Source organism: Camponotus vicinus, unplaced genomic scaffold, assembly GCF_025532165.1.
Source record: "Camponotus vicinus isolate PSW18456_S1 unplaced genomic scaffold, iyCamVici1.0 SCAF_1, whole genome shotgun sequence".
Lineage (NCBI taxonomy): Eukaryota > Metazoa > Arthropoda > Insecta > Hymenoptera > Formicidae > Camponotus > Camponotus vicinus.
The window spans coordinates 37,958,100-37,984,021 of record NW_028141945.1 but is presented as its reverse complement, the minus strand read 5'-3'; the positions used below and the strand labels follow the sequence as shown (position 1 = coordinate 37,984,021).

General features: G+C 41.8%; 1 protein-coding gene across 2 annotated transcripts in view; it reads right to left on the bottom strand.

Moving 5' to 3' along the window:
- Blo (bloated) overlaps positions 1-25,922 on the bottom strand; it is a 106,359-nt gene that overhangs the window by 1,506 nt on the left and 78,931 nt on the right. For both annotated transcript variants that reach the window (XM_083089322.1, XM_083089324.1), the window contains exons 4-6: positions 3,073-3,288; positions 908-1,068; positions 467-678 (exon numbers count right to left, since the gene is read on the bottom strand). In XM_083089322.1, coding sequence (XP_082945448.1) covers positions 467-678; positions 908-1,068; positions 3,073-3,288 — 589 coding nt within the window. The remainder of the gene's footprint in view (positions 1-466; positions 679-907; positions 1,069-3,072; positions 3,289-25,922) is intronic.

Below are 25,922 nucleotides of genomic sequence, written 5' to 3'. Positions count from 1 at the left end.
AATAATGGACTTCATAGGTCATATCTTTTACTGATAGCGGTAATATACGTTATACATAAGCCATATAAGATATTTAAAAAATTTAAGCACATATTCTTGGATTAATTTACGACGGAGCCGATATTTCTTTAATGAAAACTTAATTAGGCAATAAATATTTTTATAACAAATTGTATCAATTCTCAGATACGCAAAAAATTTTTTTAATTACTTGTAGCATGAAAATTATTTGACAATTTTAACATGTAATCGTAAATAAAGTTTAGGATCTTGAATTTTCAAATATCTTTTGAACTATTGAGAGAAATTTTGTATATATGAATATACAGATAGCAATACGAAAAAATAATATGATAATAAAATATTAAAAATAATATGATAATAAAATATTAAAATAAAATAATTATTAAAAAATGCTAAATAAAATGCTGGATGAAAAATGTAAATATAAATAAATAAATCATACCTGTAGCAGCATGGAGATACACAACAGATCTTTGTGATCTCTGAGAGTTTTGACTTTGCTGGCTGCTATCGCCCGTTGTGCTCTCGCCCGAGGACAACGCGCTTTCAGCGAGTCTCGGTGGTTTCCTCGGAGCTGATATGATACCTAAATTATGGCGGTTTGAATTTGTGACATCACGCCTTGAGCAGGCGTGGTCGTTAATTCGTTTGTTTCTGAAATAAGTAATTATTTTTATAGTATAGAAAAATTATATAAAATTATTTTCAATTATATATAGCAGATATATGTGCAGTTTTATTTTCTTTTTCATAAGAAATTACTTTGGAAAAAGTTGCGATACTTTAAATAAATTAAAAATTAATTGGAGCAACCATTGAAATCACTCGCGCGCAAAATATTTCATCATATAGCCGTATACGCGGTTCGTATTATAGCATTTACCTGCGGTCTCTGTTGGACGAGACGGACTCCTGATCCGTATCGCCGAAGAAGCGGAGATTCTTTTGCACGGAAACTCGTTCAGGCGCGGAGGAAGCTTCCTCATCCTCGGTGCCGGTCGTCAAGATCTCGCTCTCGGGTATTCTCGGCTTTTTATCCACTGGCTGCAAAGTTATCGACGCTTCATTATTCATGATCTCGACCAAATATAGCCGCGCGCGCAGATTATTTCTGCGTATAACAATTACGCCCGCTTATTCCAAATATCGATTTATCGAACGTTGTAATTTCGCGAACAGAAGACGGATTTTGCAAGAGTGCGATAGATTGAAACGTATCGCTGTAATGATATATTATTCCGTGGTAATATGTAATTTTCATAGTTAAGCACATACTTGGCTTCAGTTTCCCGACTTTTAAGGGTGGTTTTGCCAATCTCGATTAACTTTGACTATAGTTCAACTAAGTTTTCAAAAGAAATCAGTCTTCAAAATCTTTTATTCGGTATAAGAAAAGTTTAAAAATTGGGAATAAAAGAAATTTTCACATCTTTTAAACCACGTTATTTTCAAGTCTTTTGACACAAACATTTTTGACAAATCTTTTGTAATGAAATTCAACAAAATACCACTTGAATCGATTTTCAATAGACATAATCCGCATCTTTATGCGATGCGACAATATGAATATATTCCAAAGAGAATTTTTTTTATCATGCCTGTACTTTGAAATAATCTTATTATCCTTTTTATAGGATAATAAGATTAAGGATTAAGGGACGCTTCGAGTTACTAACGGGGCTTCGAAGAAAATAGAATACGGCGCGAGGTAATAACGCAAGCCCGACTCCTCTTTGACAATTGACTCCGAGACGAGCGAGGAGTCGAACGTACAACTGGGCCTGTCCATTGTCGGTCGCGAATTTTTCGGACTCCAGGCCCCCTTCGCGCCTCTCGACCGACCGGCAGAAAATCGCGCGTACAAAGCCATATTCTTCCCGTGGCTCGCAAAAATCGCGGCCTCCCCCCGTGGTTGCATCGCACGGCGCCTTCATGAGTCATGATTCTCCCCGGGCCGACTCATCCGATAGATCATCGTCCACGCCGAGAGATTCATACGCACGCAATCATCTCGAACGAGCGCGCGAGCGCGAGTATTCCAGCGCGGCTTCACAGTTGTGCGCGCGAGCGCGAGCATCTTTCCTCCTCTCCTCTCCTCTCCTCTCCCCGGTTCAGGCTAAGAGATCACAGGAGAGAATCGGGACCTGACAGAGATTATTCCCGCGCGGGCGGGCGCGCGGACGATGGTCGGGCTTATAGGGCTAGGCAAGCAACCTCCTCTGATCGGCACTTAATCTCGCGATTAAATTAAACCACAGAGCGCGGAGTTAGTTAAGCATTTAATCAAACCGGTAATTGGAGGTTGCGCTGCCCTAATGGCTCCGCGCAGCGACCCGCGCTCTGACTGATGAATGCGTACCGGCCTGGGTGCGCGCGAGATAACCACGGGCACGATCTAGAGGAGAGAGAGAGCCCGCTCGTTATCGGATAATATCCACGAAAAAGATCCTAGGCTCGCGGAGGATGATTTGTCGCGTTTCCGATCGACGATGTCGATATCGAATACGATACCTCCCTCGCCCACTTGAACTCGCCGGTTTCGGAGAGAGATCATTCGTCGAGTCTTGAGGACCATCGGTTTTAATTATTCCGCCCGAACTCGGAACATTCGGAATGACGTCAATCGACGGAAATATTTCGTATTCCGTTATTAACGAAGTTACCGGGCTCTTAATAAGGTAATTCCGGACGAAACTGCCGCAGTTAAACTTGACTCATTCCATCAAGTTTTCGTAATCGTTTACCTATCGAACGATCAATCGCGAATATTGAACACTTTTATCATTTTAATCGTAGACTTGGTTTCCGCGATTTTCCACTTTATAATCTAAGAATTTAGTATGCAAATTTTGAGAAAATTAAATGTATTATTCGACCTTTTACAAGATTAAATTTCTCAAGTTTAAAAAAAGTAGATTAAACTGTTATTGCGCAAAAAAATTAATAATCGATTAAAACGATTCCGCAAATATATTTCTCAATAATCCTCGATCAATTTTTGTGATATAATTTTTCAAAATTAGAGATTGAAGTATAAGAAAAACTTACCGTGGCGTTGGATTTATTTTTCCTCGAGAGGGACTTGAACCAGCCTTTGCTCTCCGCTTCTTGCGTCTGGTTGTCCCTGGTCAGGGTATTGCTGGACTTACAGAAGGGTTCTTCTTCTCTGGTAAGAGTCCCGGTAGATCTTGAAAGTCTGGTCGGTCTGGGAGGGCTCGGGCTGTCGCTGGGTGTCGATAAGCGTCTGCGCTGACTGTAGTCCTCCTGGCGAAATAGAAAAATCGCACGTTACATCCAGCGCCTTCCGAAGTACATATTATCTCCGTACAACGCCATTACATTCTATGTAACCTCGCTGTCGCCATCCGGACCTCTCCGAGCATGATTTACTTCGCGGATCCCGATAGCTCGTTCTTCCAACCGTTATCCAATCCAGGGGAAATTTATAGCCGGGACAAAATGGACACGGGAAACGTATTAGCCACCTAATTGGCGTCATCTTAAATGCCGTACGCGCGACCATCTCGTATCATTCTCGAGTGTCTTCCCGTACGATCGGATGTACACTATGTATCGACCCGAACAATATGTGAGAAACACGAGCTCCACTCGTGGCACGCGTTTGGCATTCAAGACTTTCGAATAGATACGATAGTGAAGAGGAAACATTGAATGGAACTTATATTTATTATCGGGATGATCCGATCGTGTAGCCTAGATTGATCTCGCAATTTCCTCCAACACAACCAATTTTTATCAAATTTATTTGACAAAAATAAGGCGCTGAATGCTGTTATTATTTATGTTAATGCTGATTTTTTCAAGCGCTCCCGACCTTTCGTCGCTACTCGATTCACGAGATACATCAGAGGACCTTCCCGAGGCTAGCCTCGATCTGAAAAAAACCCCCTCGAAGCGGAGGATGCGAGCAGGCCAGACAGACGCGTGTCCGTTTCATTCCCGACGACGTCCACGTCGTCGTTATTATTATCATCGCGTTTTGCATCATCACCATCATCAGCGCTGCCACCTCCGTCATTTACTCTCGCTCTCGCGTATGCATAATGCGCGCTGGCGTGCTACGGCTCCGGGCGCTTATCACGACTCTCCCTGTTTATTCATCGGTATCCACGCCAAAGACTGCGCCGACGATCGTAATCGCCGCCGTCGAAGGCCGCCGAAGCCGTCGCCACACGTAACGCGCTCAGGAAACTGCATACAGGAAGTATCGCCGCGTATATCGGAATGTTATCTCTCTCATGAATCCATTGACGCAATCGACGGGCGATTACGCGCTACTCTTCAATGAAATCAGAATACCGGAAAGATATCGAAGCATGATATTCCATGCATATGGGTGAATCTATAACGAGCGTTTATAATTTATAATCTATCATTTTAGAGTTCACGTTAATTAATTTTTATTCGTTTGAATTTTTATTGGAAATATATATCTTTATCTAAACTATTTTTATTCGAATAAACGAAAGGCTCTTGCGATGTCATGAGATCTTATATGTCATGGACCGTATTTATAAATGTCATGAAATTTTTACCTCACTATCTTTTTAACTAATTACATCTTAGAATTGTTACATCAGAAATATGTAGGAGGACCTAATCGATACATGTGAAAGATTGAAAGATAAACACATGTTTACGAAGAAGCTGAATCTTACTATGTTTTGTAAAGAAAAGTATTAAAAATCCTTATTGCATATAACTGTATATACACATAATAGCATTGTACATATAATAGCATTGTATGGCCATTCTCTCGCAATTTCTGCCATCGTCCGTGTAGCAAATCGTAGTTATCGTGAATTTTCTGACGAGGTACTAGACGAGCGCATGAAAGGACGCTGATTCCGTATAGTGCATCGATTCTTATCCTTTCTTTCTAGCGACTTACTGTGCGTGCTCGCCGGACCTTTCAATACGCAATATAATAACATATCACGCGTACATATGTGCACGTACCCACCGCGAAATAAGCTCTTAAATGACTCGCAATGAATAGCCCATATCGCGGAATCATCTGCATAGTACAAGCGCGCTTCCCCGCCGTATTCTCCATATATACGAGCAACAATATCCTGCGTGTGCGCTTTCCATAACGAGTCGCGGACGACGACTACGACGAGGACCACGATGACGACGAGGACGAAGAAGAGGTCGAGTGATGCCGAGAACGAAGAAAAAGCCGGGCTCCCCGGTGAACGGAGAAGGGGTGGGGAAAGGAGGAAGAGGAGGAGGAGAAGGCCCTAAGGGTATTGTGACCCACGCACCGCCCTGCTAACTCTTATACCGTCCGTGGCCTTCCTCCTCGACGCGTTCTTTTCCTTCCTCCTCGCCCTCTTCTTCTTCCTCTTCTTCCTCCTCGGTTTCTCTCTCCTCTGCCTCCTTCGTCCGGAGAATGCGTTATGCGCGGCTACTCCCTCGCGCTCTCTCTCTCTTTCGCGACTCGGCGTGGGCCGTCGAGATTGGGCTAGGTCGCTTACATGCCCAAGCTCGCACGCGCTGCGCGCACGCACACGGGGATGCGTGCGTGTGTACGTGCGCGCATCCCCGACGCATAACTCTGCAACATTAAACCGCCCGCCGTAGGTCACCGTAGATTACGCATAAATTCCGAGGGATGCGATTTACGACTTTAACTGGCATCCCACCCCCCTTCCCTCCCCTGTTGCCCTTTCCGTGTCCCGCCGCCAGACTCCTTTCCAGATTTTCTCCCGCCATCTGCGCGAACGGTCGCCACCGCCGCCTCATCATCGTCGTCGTCGTCCTCGTCGCCGGTAGGCAAAGAAAATCGGTCACGAGCGAATCGTGTTTCTTCCCTGTCTTCTCGTTCTTTTGCCGCGTATTTCTCGTCACGGTGATACAATGACTTTCCTACTCGATTGAACAGTCACGTGGAAAGGAAACGAATCCCTATCACTTTCTTTGTCTTGTGTATCTCATTCTGTATAATCGATCGAAAGATGTCACGATTGTTAAGAATATTAAATCGATGAATTAACGTCTCGCGTTAGGTGTCTGATACAGGATTTCGAATATTCGAATGAGAGCAAATAGATTCTATAGAAACTTACAAATCTGTATTTTTGTTATAAACGAAAGATAAATTCCGCCTTCAATTGACATCGTAATGTGTCGAGTTGATTCAGTCGTAAGAGAATAGAGATGGAGTAGGCCACATCTCTCTCGGTATATTGCCAATAGTGCAAGAAGCGTAATAAAGAAAATGGAATCCCGGCGCTCTTTGTACAAAGGGGCATTATAGTAAGATCTGTAACGCGTAAAGCCGCAAAATAAACGAACGGGTACGTAATGGGCATTGGAGCCCTGTCGTATCGGGATCCGACAGTGGTTCGCCGATGCATGCACGCGTGCGACTGCGTAACCGTGACCGTACACACGGCAAAAGAGAGAGAGAGAGAGAGAGAGAAAGATTTGCAGAGCGGAGCGAGTCAGGTTGGAAATAATCGCGGTGAGGAAAGCAAAAGGGATGAAAGAAAAGGGAGGGGACGCGCTGCAAGAAACATCCACCTTGAATATCGCCGGCGGAGGACGGGATGCGGTTTGACCAGGAATGCGCATCTGGAGAGGATAACGCGCTTCCATGCGTTAAAGGGAATCCGTTACGATTTTTACGCCTGCTTTCCCCTCTCACCGCCTCCCGATTCCTCTGTGTTTAGATGCGATAGGATCTGCGAAGCATCGAGGATATCGATGGAAAGCGTTATCTTTATATCTCTCAAGATATATTTCTATAGAAGATAATTAAAATTAATTAAGATTTAAATGATTTTCGATGTAGTGTTCGGAATATATATAATGAAATAATAAAATGAAAGATTAAAATTGCGAAAGAACAAGAATTAAAGTTAATTGATCGAGGAATTACATATCAATATATTTGAAAATATTTTGCAAATAATAAAATAATTTACAAACATTATGAAATTTTATAGAGAACCACGGATTTTTTTACGATGTTTTGCATAATCTGACTTACACTGTGATAAGAGATTCATTATATTTATACAAATTGTCCAAGTTTTATTCGCTTAATGAAACTTTTTTAAAAATTTATTATCGAATTTATTTTATTCGTACTTAATTTTTGTAGTCATAACAGCAGTCACATACATGTATGAGATTTAATTCATAAAATTAAACATGCAATCCTCTATGAATCGAAGAAACATGTTCTTTGCTCTTCATCGATATTTAGAAATTAAAAAAAGAGAAAAATAATTTTTCGCTCTTTTTCTTTCTCTCTAATTCTCGCGATGCAAGGTCGTCCTCTTTCTCATCACCGGTGGCTAACCGGGAGTTTTAAAGCACAAGGGTAAACGAAGCTATAAGAGGAGATCGCGTCGATGAAGGGTACCGGGTGCACTCGCTTTCGCTCTCGACGACGACCACCATCGCGGTCATTAATAATCAACGGCATACCATAGAGGGAAGGACGGTTTCCCTCTTTTTCTCTCTTTCTCTTGCACGTGCACGGTTTATTTTCTTTGGAACGTATAGCGTCCGACAATATTCGAAATTATGCCTCGATAATACAATTCCTTTGACTATCAATGAAAACTCACGATGTGCATGGTTTGTTTTTGTATAAACAAGATTTAAGAATTAAATCCGAATATCGGATTCATTCATTTAAATTAATACTATTGTTTTAATATCATTTCCATTGTTAGAAAATCTCATGAAAAAATCTTTAATTAAAATACCGAATAATGAACGTTGTTGCAACTTAATAAATTTAATTCAATAAATTGTGCACATTTCTCTCTCTCTCTCTCTCTCTCTCTCTCTCTCTCTCTCTCTCTCTCTTTCTCGATATTTTCATATTTTAAGAATGTAAAGATATCTTAATAAATGAAAAATTATTAAACATGGTTGAAATATTAGTAAAAAGAAACGTTTGTGAAAAAAATTAATTACGCATTTATTTTATTACATTTTTAGCACTATTAAATTAGGAAAAACGATAAGTATGTCTATGAAATTAATTACAAAATGAAATATTGTTCTGCGTCGAGTTATATTTGAGTGTTGGCATTGGAATGTTCAGAGAGATTCCTCTCCGTTGTGAGTGCATGCGCTCACGCTCTCATTTTGCCTTCGGGAGTAATTATAATTGATGAAATGACATCGCGGACTTGCGACGAACGGAGACTTTATCGAACGTTCGCGATCACCTCGGGAGACATCGTGTGAAAGAACGCGGGGAGAAGATGCGTATGTGCGATACGTACGAGGCTCGCAAGGACTTCTAACGAGAACGACCGCCCCGATGGGTGCCTCGATGAATATTAATTATTTCGATCGTGACGAGATACTCTCGCTCAGCTGTTGTCGATTACGACATGTACTGCGAATGCTGCCTTGGCATAAACGTCTACTTTTCTCTTGGCAACGATATATAATGCGCAATTATCACAAAATGCCCATCGAAAACTTATAATGATATTTATCAATTTCAATATTTAAATTTCAATTATTAAAAATTATCACTTTGAGAAATTTAATATATTCATATATATTTCCGGATATATAACTAGAAATATAGCATCACAACTTTTGTTATTTTTTTATGCTTTATAATAATATAACAAAAGGAGCAAATATACATAGTATAATTCATACGCTCCAAGATTCTTTTCAAGCAGTCTTAAAAATTTGGTCAATTTTATCTTTTCAACGATGAACACTCGAAAGAGGGAGAGAGTCTATTTCCAGCGGGTATAATAAACATCTCTCTTCCCGCTTGTCTCGTATTCGTTCTGACAGACGGTATCCTAATTCGCGCGGCGTGAGTTGCTCGGCGCTACTCGCAGGTACGAAGCGAATAGGTAATAGAGCCGCAGTTAGTTGCGGGGAGAACCGTATCTCCCTGGTATCTCTTTCTCCCCTTGCCGGTTTTGCCGATGCACATACGGCATCGTGTACTCGGCTGCGACCAGCACGATACATATTGACCGATCAGCCGGTCGACCGGCGTGTATCCTCTTCGCTTAGAAGATGCTCTACGGATAGTTACCGAAGACGTATCTCCTCGTATCACCTGGTGGAAATCGACCGGGCGACTCTAAGCGAGGATTTTAACCTGGCTTAGGCCGGAATGTAGGGACGAACATGTAGAGAGATAATAAGAAAAACAAAGAGGGAGAGAGAGAGAGAAAGAAAGCATAGGAGAGGAAATTGGCGCGCAATGCGGCAGGTAGAATCGTATCGGTAAATTGCGATCGGCGACTGCCTTGTCGGCGACTCCTCGCGGCAAAAGCGGTGCTCTACGCGAGAGCCAGAGATGCGGGAGAGAGAGAGAAGAACAGGGTGGCGGAAGAAGTAGAGAGATGAAGAGGCTATCTGCAATCCCACGAGTGATACGAATATCCGGCATTGTTTAGGTCTTCGGGGCTCGAACTTATCTGCTCGCGATCGTTCCAGGAATCGCAGATCGCGGCCTGCTCCTCATTGATACTTTCTCGAACCCGACGCCGACGCGCGCGTGGGCCGGACGATCTAGTTGGAGCTAGTGGATAGACGTGGTCGGAATGTGCGTTGCCGCCTTCGCAACAGGTCGGCGCTCTTTCTCGACAACGCAATATCTTCCTTGTTGCGTAGACGTATTATTATACGAATCGTCAAATGTTTAAAATAGTGACATAATAAGTACCATAAAAATGCCATTTTGATGCAAACTGACTAGTACATGCGCGAATAATTATTTAAGAAATTCAAAATATATAAATTCTTTTTTTTAATATTTAAATGATATAATAAAATACACCTAGGTTTTGGGTCAAAAAATGGTTCTATAAGCTTCTTTTAATGTGTGAAAAATATGATCTATACCTTTTGCTCAAAGATGGATTTTCGAAATAACACGATGTTTTGATTGTCGATGAACGAATGGGAGATAAAAGACTTTAGGATGAGCGAAATACGCGTTTCAATTCGCCGCACGAAGTATATTCGAGTTGTGAGAATCGAGAGGAAGAAGATTCGCGGCTAAATGACCGAAACTTATCTCAATTACCGCGAGAGATACCGCGGGCTGCGCGCGAGCGAGTCTGTCTGCTGTGAAAACCGCGCTGGTGCTTTCGCACGGGACGACTCCGTTAATGGTACAACTATTTCGAGAACCCCGCGATCTCACGGCTAAACCTCCTTAACCCCTTATCTATCTCGCCTAGACTCCTCGACTCGCCGCAAACTCCTCGGCAGCTCAGGATTCTGTTCGCGCGGAGAGTGACTTCTCTCTGTCTTCCTCTGCTCTCTCTCTCTCTCTCTCTCTCTCTTTCTCTCTGCGGAGAACCTGGACACCGTTGTGTTATTGTTATTGCAATGTGCACGTGTCGGTGTGCACGTGATACACATGGCCGCCGTCCGTGTAATAGCCTGTGAGAAACCATCATCGTGCCGTGGATGAACAACGCGAGTAGAAGAAGAGTTGCTTTACCTCCTCTTCCCGCGTGACGCAGTATCCACCGCCGACATCTTTCTCAACGGGCTTCTCTGAAAAAGATGTCAAGAGAGACATCTATCCCCGGCAGGCACGCAGAGCCTCCTCCGTCGCGTCTTCTCCTTTCGCTTTTAATCTACGTTACCTCGACCCCACCGGAAAAGGTAGCCAATCATTCGCAATATTCTTCATCAAATTCTTGTCCTTTCGCTCGATAGCATTTCCATCCAATAGATGTTTTGAGATCTAGGATTCTTTCCATTTAAAATGTCTTCGATAAATTCTAATTTAATTATATACACTTATAATTTTTCCCCTCAATTTGCAGAAGAGAGAGATTAAGCATTTATTTATAAATCATGGAAATTATTATGGATGTTAATCGATAAATTTTACGAAAAATTAAGTTTTCTGTCATTAAATTACTTTATTTACGTGACACTGAACTCTAAATGCGATCGTGCAAAGATTAATTGGCTTTTAAATGTTTGATCCACATTCCTACCATCTCTTCATAAAAACATATTTCAATATATCCAATCCATTCCGTTCGTACAAGCAAACGTAGAATTGCGAATATTGAATACCTGGCAAATTAGGCACTAAAGACAATCATTAGCTAATGCAGCGATCTCGCTAGCGTGTTTACGAGCGCGAATAAAGCGTCATTATCGCGAAATTAGACGGCAAGTAGAAATGGAGGAAAACAAGCGATGGTTATAATGGATGCTCTCATTTAATAACAAACATTGGACTCGTAATACGTCGAATGACATTTTTATGCGCCGCTTCATTAGTCGATTCAATCAACCCTTCTAAATTTTCCCATCTTTCTATTACATCGAGTTCGTCTGAGAAAATGTAGAATCGATTTATATTTCCTACCATTCATGATTTCTCTCATTTCCTCTCGTATTTAATAACTATATCATTGATATCGAGAAAGCAACGTTCGTTTCCGATTTGCGTAATGAGTAAAATCCGATTGCATGAATATTCCTAGTCGATTAATTGAATAATTGCGCGTTGCTTTCCAATCTTAACGATAATGCAAATAGAGAAACGAAGATTGAATTTTAATCGTGGGTAATTCAATTTTCCTTCCTTAATTCTAATCTCACATTCATTCAAATGATGATTTCTAAACTACTAATTGGTATTGGTACTATTGAGGCGTACCATTAAGGATTATTCAATCCTGCAAACGTGAAAAATCCAAGTTATTTTTAAATACTAAGGGAAGAAAAAAAATTAAAATTTCCACGATTCAATCTTACGACTTCGATCTAAAGATATAAGATCAAAGCGAACTACATTTTATGGGAACTTGGAATTTAATCGTTATAATTATCATAGTGATCTCTTCAATTATTACACTCTACCGTTATTCGTAGGCCTTTTTTCGTCTCGCTGTGAATTACTCAACGCGAGTCCCCAAGGATTTATTAATACTCCCGAGACACGAACCGGTAGTACTTCAATCGAGAGGAATCAGATGCGATCGAAACGGAGAGCGTGAGTCGCCGCGAGTGCGCATCTCGATGGTTCTTAGCCTCCACCTCGTCCGAGGACACCTCGGTAATCACGCGGAACGAGCGATCGTTTATTTGTCGGGTGACACAGCGACCGTCAGCCGCTCATTTTTCTCCACAATGTTTTTGAAAAGGAGAATAATCGCGGATCTTCGGAATGAATTGATTGGGATCCGACCGGACGCTTTCCTTCGCGAGAGAGTCGATCGGTAATAGGAACTCGAGAGAATCCTCGGCAAGTACTCGAAGGCACGGAGGGCTCTTCCAATTGCTTCCTGGTCTCTCGATAACAGCGCGCAGCCTCCTCCTGCTCCTCGATCTTCCACCGTCGCCCCGCGCCTCGGGACGATAATTCCGGATTAACGACAGGACGTCGGTATCGATTGTTTATCGTGTGAAAGGCCGTCCGTGAACGATCGTCCATTACAACGTCGCCCCGCTATCCTGCACGCCGTGCTGCGGAATAGAGACTCGGAGAACCCCCGATATCTGCCCTCGATAATCTCCCACCCGCAATGAAGGAGGCTCTCCTCCGCTTCGGAGATTCGCGGAATATCGGCTACGAGCGTAAAATCCTCCTCACCGGGCGGGATAACGACCGGCACAGGATGCTGTGGTTTGCGTTTAGTTTTTTTTTTTTTTGTGAATGCAATGCTAATATTTCGTAAAAATAATAAACTTTAATAGATGGATAAAATGACGACAAACATGCATAATTTTGTAAACAATAACGCACGCGAATGAATAATTTATTTCTCGTCGTCCAAGAGCGAAGACGGCCGGGAATAAATCCTCGCTGGTGACTCCCTGAAAGGAGTTTCATGGGAAGGACAATGGATAAAGATTTCCCGCATGCTTAGTAATGTTGGGGTGGAAACGCGTAGCGAGAATAGTATCGTGACCGCGCATGGAGAAGGAAAAAAATAGAATCCTAAAAGGAGAGGAAAAGAAAGGGGAATGATAGAGCATGGGGGAGGAGAGAAAGAGGACTCGGCTCTTTGGCGGACTACAATAAATAGCTACGATATCGTGTTGCGAGTAATTGAACGGGGCTTCATCCATGGTGCATTAACTATTGAAAATCGCGCCGCGCGGATCACACGCGGTGGGACGAAAGGGATGACGAATCAAAGGGGCAAAGGGAAGGCAGATAGAAGAGGAGGCGAAGACGATGGGTGTATTATATTCATGCGCGACCATTGTTGTACTCGAAAATCAGATTCGTGTTAGATTGTGCGTGATCGAGAGAGAAATGCGATGGTAGAACAGGTTATATATTTTTTTCTTATAAATTTCTGCGATATAAAATAATGTATAAATGCTTTTATATAAGTATACCTTCTTTAAAATATTTTCTATTTAAAATATTTTATATCAAAGAGAAATATCATTTCTTAATAATTATTTATAAATTAAAATGCTATTTATAAATTAAAGTCGTGTTCGGCACGAAATATTTCCAGCTGGCGAAGAGATTAGATTATCTGACAATAATTCTTAACCGGTTGTTCACTGGTGTATTTACCCTAACTCGCGACTGAGCACCCCACGGGCGGCGCGTAATGACCGATCCCGAGCCCTTCGATGCCCGACTACGTGAGGGCAATACCGTATTGTTATTTGTTAGGGTTAGGTACCTTCTTGCTTCCAGATCAAGTGCCCTGCGTGTACCTGCGGCCGCGATAGCGCGCGGAATAGAAGGTATGTATCCCGGCTCCGCTCATTGTTGCCGATCTCTCTCTCTCTCTTTCGCCGCAGATAGATCATTCTATTATCGAGATAGCGACGCGCGCGGCGAAGGCCCCGCGTACACGTGAACACGCTGCCGCACGGACACGCGCGCGATTTATTCGCGTACGATGGCCACGTTCCCCCGGCCATCGTGCGGTCGCTTAATTGGCTGTCCGCGAGCGTACTGGGTCTCATTTCATAAAACTACGACTTGTAATACTAGACGATGTCTGGGAAATGAACGTGGTGTTTACATTACGTGTGTGTGCATTTTTACATTAATACGAACTTGTGTGTTCTTTTCTCCTTCTTTTGTAAAAATAATGCTTTAGAGAATAATATGTGCCTGTAATAATTTTTTTTATTTAGAAAATATTAGAATAATATTTATAATGATGGAATTTTTTAAAAATAAATATAGCAATTATACATAATAATTTTCTTCCGTAAAAAAAAGTTGAGAATGTATAGATTTCTATTTTTTGCATCCTGAAATATCGGATATTTTGCGCCATCGAAAGATCGCAATACTTGATCCAGCAACGCATGACATCGTCCAATCGCATCGATCCTCTCGATTATCAGTAAAGTCGGTTCTTGAGCAACGGAGAATGCTCTCGCAGAGGCAAACAAATGTCGCGTATATGAGGAAGACGTTCGCTTAGGGGATCATCGTCTAGAATCTTTCCGGAATTGGCACTCTACAAGTAACGTGAGCGCTCGTTGAGATGAGATCTGCGTCGTGTACAAAGGGGGAGAGAATGATGCTCTGAGGAGTTCCTCAACTCGTCTTCCCGGAACCCCGACGATCGTCCTAGACGATCTCCTCTCGTCTATCCGTCTCGTAAAAATTGTACGATAGTGCTTTCATAAGTGGTGGATGCACGAGCGTGAGAATCAGAAAGAGAAAGAGAAGGAGTTTTATTTCCGTTTATTTCCGCAAATTATCGTCGTCATTTCAGATGACAGCTCGAAAGAATTCGATTTATTCGCATATTGCTTTGAGATAAAAGGAAAACTTTTATTGTCATAATTTATTAATCTATTTAATCTTCTGCATACTTAATAATTTTTATATACATATTAAGTATTTTTAAAAATTAATTCTTCAAAAAATCAAGAATATTTAGAATTAAGGACAAGTAATCTCTCTTTGGAGAATTTTCGTACGATATATATTTCTATTATATTTTTAAATGTATGATATAAAAATGATTTTATAAATTGATTTATAATTTAAAACTGAAATAAGTGTATATTTATTATACACAATACTTATGGAAAAGAATAAGTTATTATCGAGTTATAGAGACTGATATTTAAAAATTAAAGACTAATAAAAAGTGATTCTCTTAGAATTATGCGAATAAAAAACACATTATTAATATATTAATAATATATACTAATTTATATTAATCAGAGATTAAAATTTCTCGCTGATTAATCTCTTAGATATTTATTCGAGAGTCAGGCCATTTTGGCGTTGAACCACTTGACATCATTCAATTTTCTCGACGATTATCTGGCCAAAGGATGCTCCTCATGCAAAGCGCACGTGGGCAGATCGAGGTGAGAAACACGTGTTACCTCTTAAAAAGGATGAAGGCGAGAAGAAGAGATATTTTGGTTATGCAACCGCGTATCCACGATCTCGGTCGCGCCGAGAGAGGCGAATTTCCTTCTCGGTGGCGCGAATATACTCGTCCTTTCGGCTTCTTCCCGATGGTGCAATCCGATGGCGGATGAAGAAGGTGTTGCGAGGAGTTCGATTGAATTAGGCTGCAATGCGCGAATTGCCTCGACCGCACGCTTCGGAATCACGCTTTTTGCCGGACTGTGAGAAACCGCTAAACTTTCCTCCGGCTCGCTCCTAAGTCCCGTAATCAGCAAGCGCGAACGAGGAGCGAAATTCTCATTGAGATTCGCGTAGCCCCGATTCCCCTGCTTGTGTCTCTTCTCTTCGTAATTAAATTCCCGGGCCCTCTTATTAACCGCGCTCGCAGAATTTGCATCTGACGATCTTTCCCTGCGGAGTATTTTGTTAACTATCGTCTCGTCTACTGCGAATATTTGTGATTTGCTTGTGAAATTTTCCGAGTATTGAGATGGAACTTTAACAGTTGAATCGTAAAGATTTATCGTTCTTTGTGGATTACTCAGTTATTTACCTTTGCTGAAAATTTCTTCTTAAAATTTTAAAATTGGTATTTTCTTAATATATAATTATTTGCAGTTTGCTGATCCTAGTGAAAATGTGACAATTTATTTCAACAAGAAGCAAAAGTTAATCTCATCGATATAATTTTATTCAGTTCCTTATCAGATTTGCCCATTTCGCGTGCGGAGCCTTTTAAATATACGTATTAGTTTTTGAAGAAGCTTCGACGCGTATTCATTGTACTCTTCTAGATCGCCGGTTCTATTCGAGCGAGGCGCATACATCATACGCCCGGTCGTTAGAGGTCTCCAGCCTTAACTAACTGCGTTCCTTATCTAAATGGCAATAATAATTGGCTGCGAAGCGTATCCCGTATCGATACCCGCGGCCGACGTGCGGTGCACCACCATGGGAACAATGCACCGTCTGACTTACGACGTGCTTAGTAGAAGAGCGGCGGAGGCGGCGCGCAGACGTAACGCGCGAGCGGAGATGATAGGCGCGAGGAATGCGTTTCCGAGACGAAAGAGGGATAATTCGAAATTATCCCGAGGCTTTAATCAGGGATCGCGCCCGTAGCCGCGAGATCTTCCTACGACTTGCATTCCTAAATGTCAGCAGGCACGATCGAAAAGAAATGCCCGGCTTAGGTTTATAAAGTTGTTTTCGGTTGTCTGCTGTAATTAACGTTCATGCCGCATCGCGTTGCAAATATAGCTTAATTTGTAGCTCTTATTAATTACGCAGTCGCGAGATTGACGAGATGCGCTTTACGCTCCTCGAAATCGTATGCGATCTTAATTTTTTCATGATAAGAAAAATTGTTATATTTTTATTGAAATCCAAAATTATAGATATTAATATATTCGAATACATTTTTTTTCGCGCTGTTTAAATTCATCAAAATTAATTATGATTTATTTTAAGTATTTTATTTTTTTTTCTCATTTAATTCTTTTATAATCTTGATTTGTATATAATTTGCTTAATCACGCAATTATTTTTCCGATAGGGAAGACATGCGTTTACAGATTTCAATTTGTGGGAGATTCCGCGATTTATATTTATATTTAAGAACAAAGAGCTCTTTTCCTATCTTTTAATTTCCAAGATGCATTTGTTGCGAAAACCACATCATTCACTTATAAAGAATCTCGTTAACTTGACAAATTGCCTACAGATAGGAAGCAAGTCGATGATTAAACCAACAATAACAGAGATAATTACGAGAGGAATAATCGAGATTTCCGCATTCTACGTCAAGAGCGAGGCATACATCCTCGCTCTCAATGACTGCTATTGAATGAGTCTGAAAGCGGACGATTGGCCTCCTAATAATACGCTAATTAGTAAAACCAGTCACGTAACGGTCATGCTAATTAGAGAATAAGCGTACGTAACAATAGCATTGCGATCACGCTACGTTAAGTAATTGAAGGAAGTGTACGTAGGTGAGACGATAGTCTCTCTCTTTCTCTCTCGTAATATGTTCAACGACTTATCTCACGATATAAAAACGTTATTTAGATCATCAAATATATACGTTGAAACTATAATATTTCCTAAAACCTATTTTTCTCATTTTTTAATTTAATATCTTTTTAGATTTTAATATTTTTAATTTTAATTTTAATTTTAATATTTTTAATTTTAATTTTAATATTTAAAATTTTAATTTTAATCAGTGGAAACGGGACGAGCAATGAAAGCACACAAATAGATTATTGTAAACATTTAATTAAACAACTCGGGAGCGGAAAGTGCCGCTGGTCAAGACCAAGAGCTAAGCATGTTGTCGATCGTAAATCAACAATTTTTCTTACCGCAAACTCGAGAGGAGAGAGAGACTAGAGCCTGTAATCCGGAATTTATAATCTGTTAGAGTGAGATCGTTAAGAGTTGCTTTAACAGCACTAAATCCACCGAGATGCTTGAAAAAAAGGTGGACGACGACGAATGCACGCGTCCCGATGCATGCACGTTCGCTTGCGTAACGTGAGGCGCACCGTATATAACCGTCCTGCCAACTCGCGATCGGGGTAATTATGCCACTAATTCTAAGACGAGGCATGCGCTTATACGCGGGCGTAGCGTTCATTACGTATTACGGGCGAGGGTAGTAATTAGACGGGTCGGCCATTAAAAGACCCGAGCGCGCCGTCGTAAATGCGAGGACCATTCTGTCGGGCCGCGGGCTACTTTATCGCGCGCGATTACGTGTGTGACGGGGATAACTAGCCCGCTCCACGTGTATATCTGTGTCTTGGAAAGAGAGACGACGAGACGGGATGATCCACGGTAGCGACGTTCCGCACACCATCGTTCGGTCGTTTGCAATCGGGGCCCGGGGCCCGGGGCCCTAAGGTGGTGGAGCGAAATAAACGGTTGCATTAGGACGCTTTAGAAACCGGGCGCGGTATAATATAAGTGAGCGATAAAATGAAATCCTAAGGAGAGCATAATTAAGCTGGTGAAAAAATTTTAAGGGGAAACGTCTTCCCAATAGAATAGATTGTTTTATATCATGCTAAAATATTTTGTTTAACTGTTAGTAGAAAGTATATTTAAACATTAAATTAATATAATCGATGTAAAAGTCGACTTTTTGCAAATTATTTTATCAAATTATGCAAATTATTTTTATTAATCTACGATCTATCTAAATTGCTTATGTAAATTTAGACGCTATTTAAAATAGCTGATGAAGTTTAAAAAATATCTATAATTTAAAAAAAATCTATAAGCTGAAGAAATAAAAAAAAATATCTATAATTTTAAAAATATTTACTTGATATTTGTTGAAAACGTCAATTATTTATTTTCTTAATTATTTCAAAATACTCATCCATTAGGCATATTGTATCGTGAGAAATGAAGAGAGAGGGAAGCGACAAAATTCCAGATCGGAAATCGAGATTCGACACTCCGTCTATTTCTCGCATCGCATTAGGCTTTAATGCGTTTCTCTATCCACTTGCGCGCAGCGCTGAAATTAATTCTCCCTATCTCCCCTTGAATAACTCCGCCACGATAGGAGGAGAAACATCGCATTCGCCACGGCGCGTAGACATCGTGCGTCCTTTTGTCAGCGAGTCGCCGTCGGTGTACAGCCGATGTAGCCACTTAAGCGAGGGATCGATCGCTTCTTCGCTCATGCGAGGGGGGGGAGATGGGGGAGGGAAGGAGGGAGATGTCCCGTCCTTCGTCCCGTATCTTACGTATTACGAGTGCGAGCGCGAGGGTAATTGAGTTCGGCGCACCGACAAAGTAAACCGTGAAGCATCGCGCGCCGCGACGATCGGCCGGGTGACGTCCCGTGGCCGTTGTGTCTCGTAAAGATTACACGGTGCACGGGTTTCCATAAATATTCATGCCCCCATAATTGCCCCTACCCTACGTCGCGCGTCTCGCGAATAAACGACCGCGCAATGAGATTCAGATTTACTACCCCGCTCGCTCTCGCCTCGTCGTCGTCCTCGTCGTCGTCCTCGTCGTCGTCCTCGTCGATGGCGCATCGCGAGAGCTCGATTCTCAGGCGATCGGTGTCGCGAGAGGAGCGACGTGCCGCTTGGGTCGCAAATTCGATTGCAAATTCGATGGATTCGACGGCAGCGGACGTTGGCCGCTTTCGCGGGGTCGTTGACCTCGCGAAGAATGATGTTTACGACAGCGTCGTGCTTGAAAATCTGGGAAGGATTATCTTAAATTCGCCGGATATTTTTCATTCGACTAGAGAAGGATGCTTCTACAGGTTCAAAATATAATTGTTACACACATTAAAATATATAAAATGTTATAAAGTTTCTACAAATGATTTTCAGTGTCCTTTTTTCAAAAGAATAACAATTTTTCATTATTTAAAAATATAATAAAATATTTTTGTAAAATATTTTTCATTATTTAAAACTACTATTATTACTATGACTGTGTCATTATTTTTAGTCCAATAGGAATCTGAATTCCCACGAGTCTCGACGATTCCCCTGACATTTCCTCGGCAAAGCGTTCGGTCTGGCAATATTAATCCGCGAAAATTATTTCCTCTGATGGCCACACTCTTTCGTCGATGCAACGTGGCACCGACTTCGAATTGTGCAGCTAACAATAAGGTAAAAGAAAGAATTGAACAGGCGGGGAAGGGGGTTTGCGGTTCTCTCGCGGCGCAACTAAGGTTTCCTCGAGACAGGTCAGTTACACCGCGAAAACGTACACCGTCGTCCTCGTCGCGATACATTGGGCATCGAACCGCAGGAATCAGTTCACCGCAACTTGCGAAAAGGAGCGGCACGACGCCAGCTATTGTGTGTCACGGGAAAGGAAGGAGTGCCGGTCTCGCCGGTACCGAGGAACGGCCTTTAGGAAGTGCGAAGGAGCGCTCGACGCTTTGCTCCCAACTACCTGTAACTACCTGTAATAACCTGCTTTCCTCGCAACACTTTCACGTTCGGATAAGACGGACTTTCGTGCTGGTCTACCGTTAACGCGAATCCCCTGCGACCGCGAGACGATCGTGAATGTCGATTCAGTATGACCTCTTTTTCCAATCCTACAAGTTACTGCGCTCTTATTCGATAAAGTTTTTTTTCGATGATAATGTTTGAAAACCGTTTAAATAAAATATATCAAGGAAAATAAACAAAGCGAAGAGAGACGCGAATTTTTGGTTACAATTTTTGCTAGACAGACGAAGAAAAAAACATTTATTCAGTAATTATGCAAATATAATTCAAATTAATCTATTAATTTTTTAATTATATTCGAGATAATGCATTTTTATATTTTATTATTCTTTGGCTGATTTGAAAATTTAGAAGAGAGGAAGAGACCATAAGACAAAAATCCTTGCTCAATATTACTGCACTCGATCCGCTTTTATACTTAATTCTCATGTGACAAAAAGAAGAAAACAATCATGCTTGTCGCGATACATGTATTTAGGATTAAAGAGATTTTATGTCATCGAACGATGTAGCTCGCAATCTGATATTATAAGACTTTTGATATGTATTTTTCCTCCTTTTTAGCGAGAGATTATGTCGGATTATGTACGCAACATCGATTTAGCCGAGGCGAATATTAATCGCGTGCACCAATAAAGTGAGAATACGTTGAAAATTAATTACGCTCGTCTTAAAATTCGATTCTTCTGTTTTGAATTTCAAATATTTGCTGCGTTAACGATTGTCACTTTGACTCGTTCTAAAAAAGATATTTTTGCGAGAAAAATGTTTTTAATATTTTGACCGAAAATTTAAAGCGCGAAAACTGATTCTAATAGCAATTTACGAAATATTATCATGTGTTTGTGTCGCATATTTTTATATAATCGAAAAACATGCTAATTATGGTGAATCGATCAGAAGCGAGAATCGCGCATTTATTCCCATCGACCGACAACGATTAGCGACAGTTTAAGAGACCTGCGGCTGTCGGGTCTGGCAGATCGAATACAGTCGGATGCGAACGAGAGGCATCCTCGTTTCGCTAACCATCCTGGCGACTCTTCCTCGGCCGCGGACGCGGGGGCATCTTCACCGTCTGCCTACCAACCTATCTACCTACCTACCTACCTACCTACCTACCGTGCCGACCATCCACGGCTTTCTTATTTCGTTCCCCTCTCCATCTTACACCCCGTGGTCTCTTTGAGCCTGATGCCCGCCGCACAATTTGCGCTCACAGGCCTAATGCTTCCCGGCATTATGCTAATTCCTTCCATTGGGGGCTCCCCGAGAATATTTGCGCAATTGAAGACTGCCGCGCGTGAAGACGCGCTCGTGACCGCCTTTCTTCGTCTACTCCGTCGTCTCTCTCGCGCCTCTCATTGCTCTTGTTTAATTGCTCTGGCACGACGCCGCTCGTCAAAGCGTGGCGGTCGTTCGGTTTCGTTTACGCTGTTGTGCTAATTTGCTACGATTTACGTAAAATCGTTATCCCGAGAGATAGCGAGCACTTTGCTTCGCGTTCATATTTACGCGAAATGACGCTTTGATGCACGACAACGATAATATTGATGATGTAGATTGAAATATATTTTTTTATTCAACTATCTCTCTATACACGATGTTGTTTTCACCCTCTAATCGCAATCCTGTCAAATCGCAATCAAAGGTAGGCTAATTATTATGAGCAAAAAATAATTATGGAATTTATATTTTTCCATAGGTCTTTTAATACTCATCAGTTAGTTTACATCGGTGCATTTTATCGACCGTAAATTCTCGTGTCTCGCCGACAATCGCGTTTCCCAAGACTCGTTGCGTTCGTTACGTAGAATAATATCATCATGCGGCGAGTGAGAGCGGATGAGAGTGAGTCGGTTTTACTGAAAATCTCTTCCTACCCTCTGCGTGATATGCGCGCTTATCCAACATTGGGTGCATATTGTGCGGAACGGATCGAAGAGGCGTGACTCTTTCTCTCTTTCTCCCTGTCCTCTCTGTCTTTCTCTTGCGATGCAAGCGAGATTTAAAAGATGTTCCACGCGGAACAGAGACGTTCCCGGTGGTCGTGACAGCGACTTCAGGGAAGAGGACTGGTTCTCTCTCCGTTGATGCGAGAGCCCGGTACGTAGCCCCGAGGGGTTCGGACGTCGTGCTCGACGTACAACGTTGGCGCGAGCCTCGCTTATTATCATATCCGGACGTTTCCTAGACCCGAAGGAAAACCTCTCGCGAGTCCATCTCCCCTCTCCCTCTCCCTCTCTCTCTCTCTCTCTTTCTCTCTCTCTCTCCGTCTCTCGCTTTAGCCGGGGATCCAGAAAACAATCTTTCGCATGCCTCTCGAAATTCTAAGCGTTCGCTGCGCGCGCTCGTAAAACGTGCCGATGGAACGTGACGTGTCGACGGCTGTTTCGCTCGCGGATGACTGAAGTTAAAGGCGGCTCGTTAGTCTCAACCGGGGATACTTATCCGGGAATCCGGCCCCGGCGATTTTCGCATCCTGGTTAATGCCGATGCGATGATATGCACTTGCGCCAGATATACATACACAGCGGACATTGTTTCGGAGCATCTGACGACTCTTCTTTTATGACTTTCAGTTGTACTATAAGAGAATAGAGGGGTAGGATAATTTTTATATACTGCTCTAAACTGCTCTTGATTAACTCTAATTGTAAGTCTTCTAGTAAAGAGATATAAAATAAAAATAATTTTGAAAAATTTTGCATAAAATAAAAAACAAAATAAAAATAATTTTGAAAAATTTTGCATAAAAATACACTTTACAGAAATAACTTAAGAGCAGAGAGAGAAGGAAGAATATTTTCTACATCACAAAACTCCTTATTCTCTCTCTATCACATACAAAACGATTTATATTAATTTTCTTTGTTAAAATCCGCAAGAATGCTTAAGAAGCTTAAGAAACTTAAGAAGCACGACGTAATTTATCGCTTCTGTCTCTGAATATTTTCCGGGATATGCAAATCCATGTTTATATACTTTATATGCACTCCAACAGTGGACATTAACGGACGCTTAACGAAGACTCGCATTATTTGTCGACGAGCGAATTCCCGCGGCGACTTTGTTGGACTTGCTTCTCGCGCGATACCGCGGAACGGGTAAATAAAATCGCGGCGTTGTAAACTAGGCTAGATGAGCAAGAAGAGGCCGCTTTGATGACTACTTTTCCTCGGCGTCGCTCACGAAAGCCGTCGAATCATCTCCCGCGTACGAGTATACTCGTCTAATGTTTTTCTTGATGCGACTTGCCAGCGAGCGAGCAAGCAGGCAGGCAGGCAGGCAAGCGAGCGAGCTTACACTGTTCGATCTCTACCGACGGAAAATATCGCCGAGAGGATACGCAACGCTGCGTCACTCTTTTCCGTCCCTCTCTCGCCTTCTTTGTCGTCGCTGCGTGTGTCTCTGTCCGCTAGATATCAACCAGACAGAGGGAGAGAGAGAAAGAGCACTTCCTCCCCACCTTCGTCGAGGGTTAAGCAAATATTAGCATTTTACTAGTTAGCAGCTGCATTGTCATCCCCGGTTCGCGGAGAGAGCCAGGACTTGCGTTCTGTCATTTTGTATCGCGCGTCCTTCACCGAGCGCCTCCCGTTCTGCGCTCTTCGATCGTTTGCCTTTATGTCTACGACGCATTATGACGTTATTCCGAGGATAACGAAGAGGAGGGCCCTCTTCTCCTAGCGCCGCGCTCTACGTCTATTTTATCTCCGTAATTTTCCTTTCACATGTCACCGGTCGTCGTGGAGCGCACTGTTGCGGACCGCGCGTGTTATTACGTTGCCTGTTTAAGGTGCAAGGTCGCGTATTCTGTTAATGCATTCTTAACGCCTAGCACGCGCGAAAAAAAAAACGTGTCTGTTTATTCTAGCGATTGTCGTAATAGTGTTGATGCGCACCTTTTGACTCCGCGACGTTCTGTTGACGAAAAATTCCTCTGGATAATACGCTTCGCAAGAGTGTCTTATTGTTGTTAGAATCTGCCGTCGTGGAAAATGACACTGATGCAATTTTTACGTCACTTGGCCGGTTATTTTCATAATAATGGCTCTCTGTCAATAGAATAGCATTATGCTGTTTTTAAATTCAATATTTTTATCGATACGATCGACGATAATTAATTTTTCGTTGATAATCTCCATCATTTTATTTTTAGGAAGGAATATAAATTGACGGGGATTTGAAAAATTTGATAATACGATAAACTGCAATTTTTTATCATTTTCTTTAAATTTAAGATTAAATTAAATTTTTTCAACTAGAAAAATAAAAGATGGGAATTTTAATTAATGGTCCATGTGTGTCTCGTACGTGAATAATGCATTATTGATTGTAAAATTATCAATAGCAACAATTTTCCTTTTGACGATGGAGCGCGATACGAAGCAATCCCGATGATGCAAAGTCAGCCGCGCTAACCGCACGCCTCTCTAGATCAAAGATCTAGGAATGTGCCGGCGATCGCCCCCGGGAGAAATCGGTTTATCACTTTCGCCGATAATTACGAGTCCGAGCCGTCTGCCGATGTTAGCGGTAATTGCCTGGCGTGGACGAGGAAAAAAAAAAGAATGAAAAAAAGGAAGGAAGGAGGAGGAGAGGGCTTCGCGGCGAAGGCGACCAGTGACAATGCAGTGAGAGATGCGGTTTCTTTCGCTTTTTGCAGCTCGGTTTGCGTCGGTGCGCACCGACCGATCGCCTCGCCCTTTTCGCTTTTTGCTCGATCGGTGCGCACCCAGGGAGACCTTGATCGGACGGACGCGATGGCGCAGAACGGGTCTGCGGGCATTATCAATCACCAGCCTTAATGGTAGCCTCAAATACATCCTTGCTATCTAGCCAATCCTTCTCGTAGTATTGCGGATGAGCGACTTTCGCGCAAACATTGCTGTATAAGTCGTCAAGCGAAATGCTGAAGAGGCATCTAGGTAAAAATAAAGCTTTAAGCACATGTACATGAGGCGAGATGGAAATGCTGGATATATATTTGACCGTAACCAGATCTTTCGCTTCGATTATATAAACAGATGAGCCGTGAATAAATAATGAAATTATGTATTAATGTATAATAAATAAATAATTTATGTAAATAATTTTTTAAATTTTCCTGTAAGAAAAATTAATGTTTTTATATGAGCGAGAAATTTCAAGTACAATCACATATAAAATTAAATTATTCGATTATAACGCGTATCTAACATTTTCACAAATATATAAAATTGCAAATTTGCACCTTGTCTCATTTTTCATTTTTGCAATTTTCAAATACGACTGCTTTGATATATCGAAAAAATAATTTACTTTGTATAATTTATTTTGTATTGCTTGATTAATCAAAAGAAATCCGCGATGTGTTTCTAATGACATGCATTAAATTTTGTTTAATACGCACGATACGTTTTCATTTTCTTATTTCCCCGTGAGAGAAATCTTCCCGCAGATGTCGTACTAGGGGGAAAAAGGAGAAACGCGGTAGATCGTGAAATATCGTTAGTATACAAACGCTGTAACACTTACGACGTGTTCCTCAA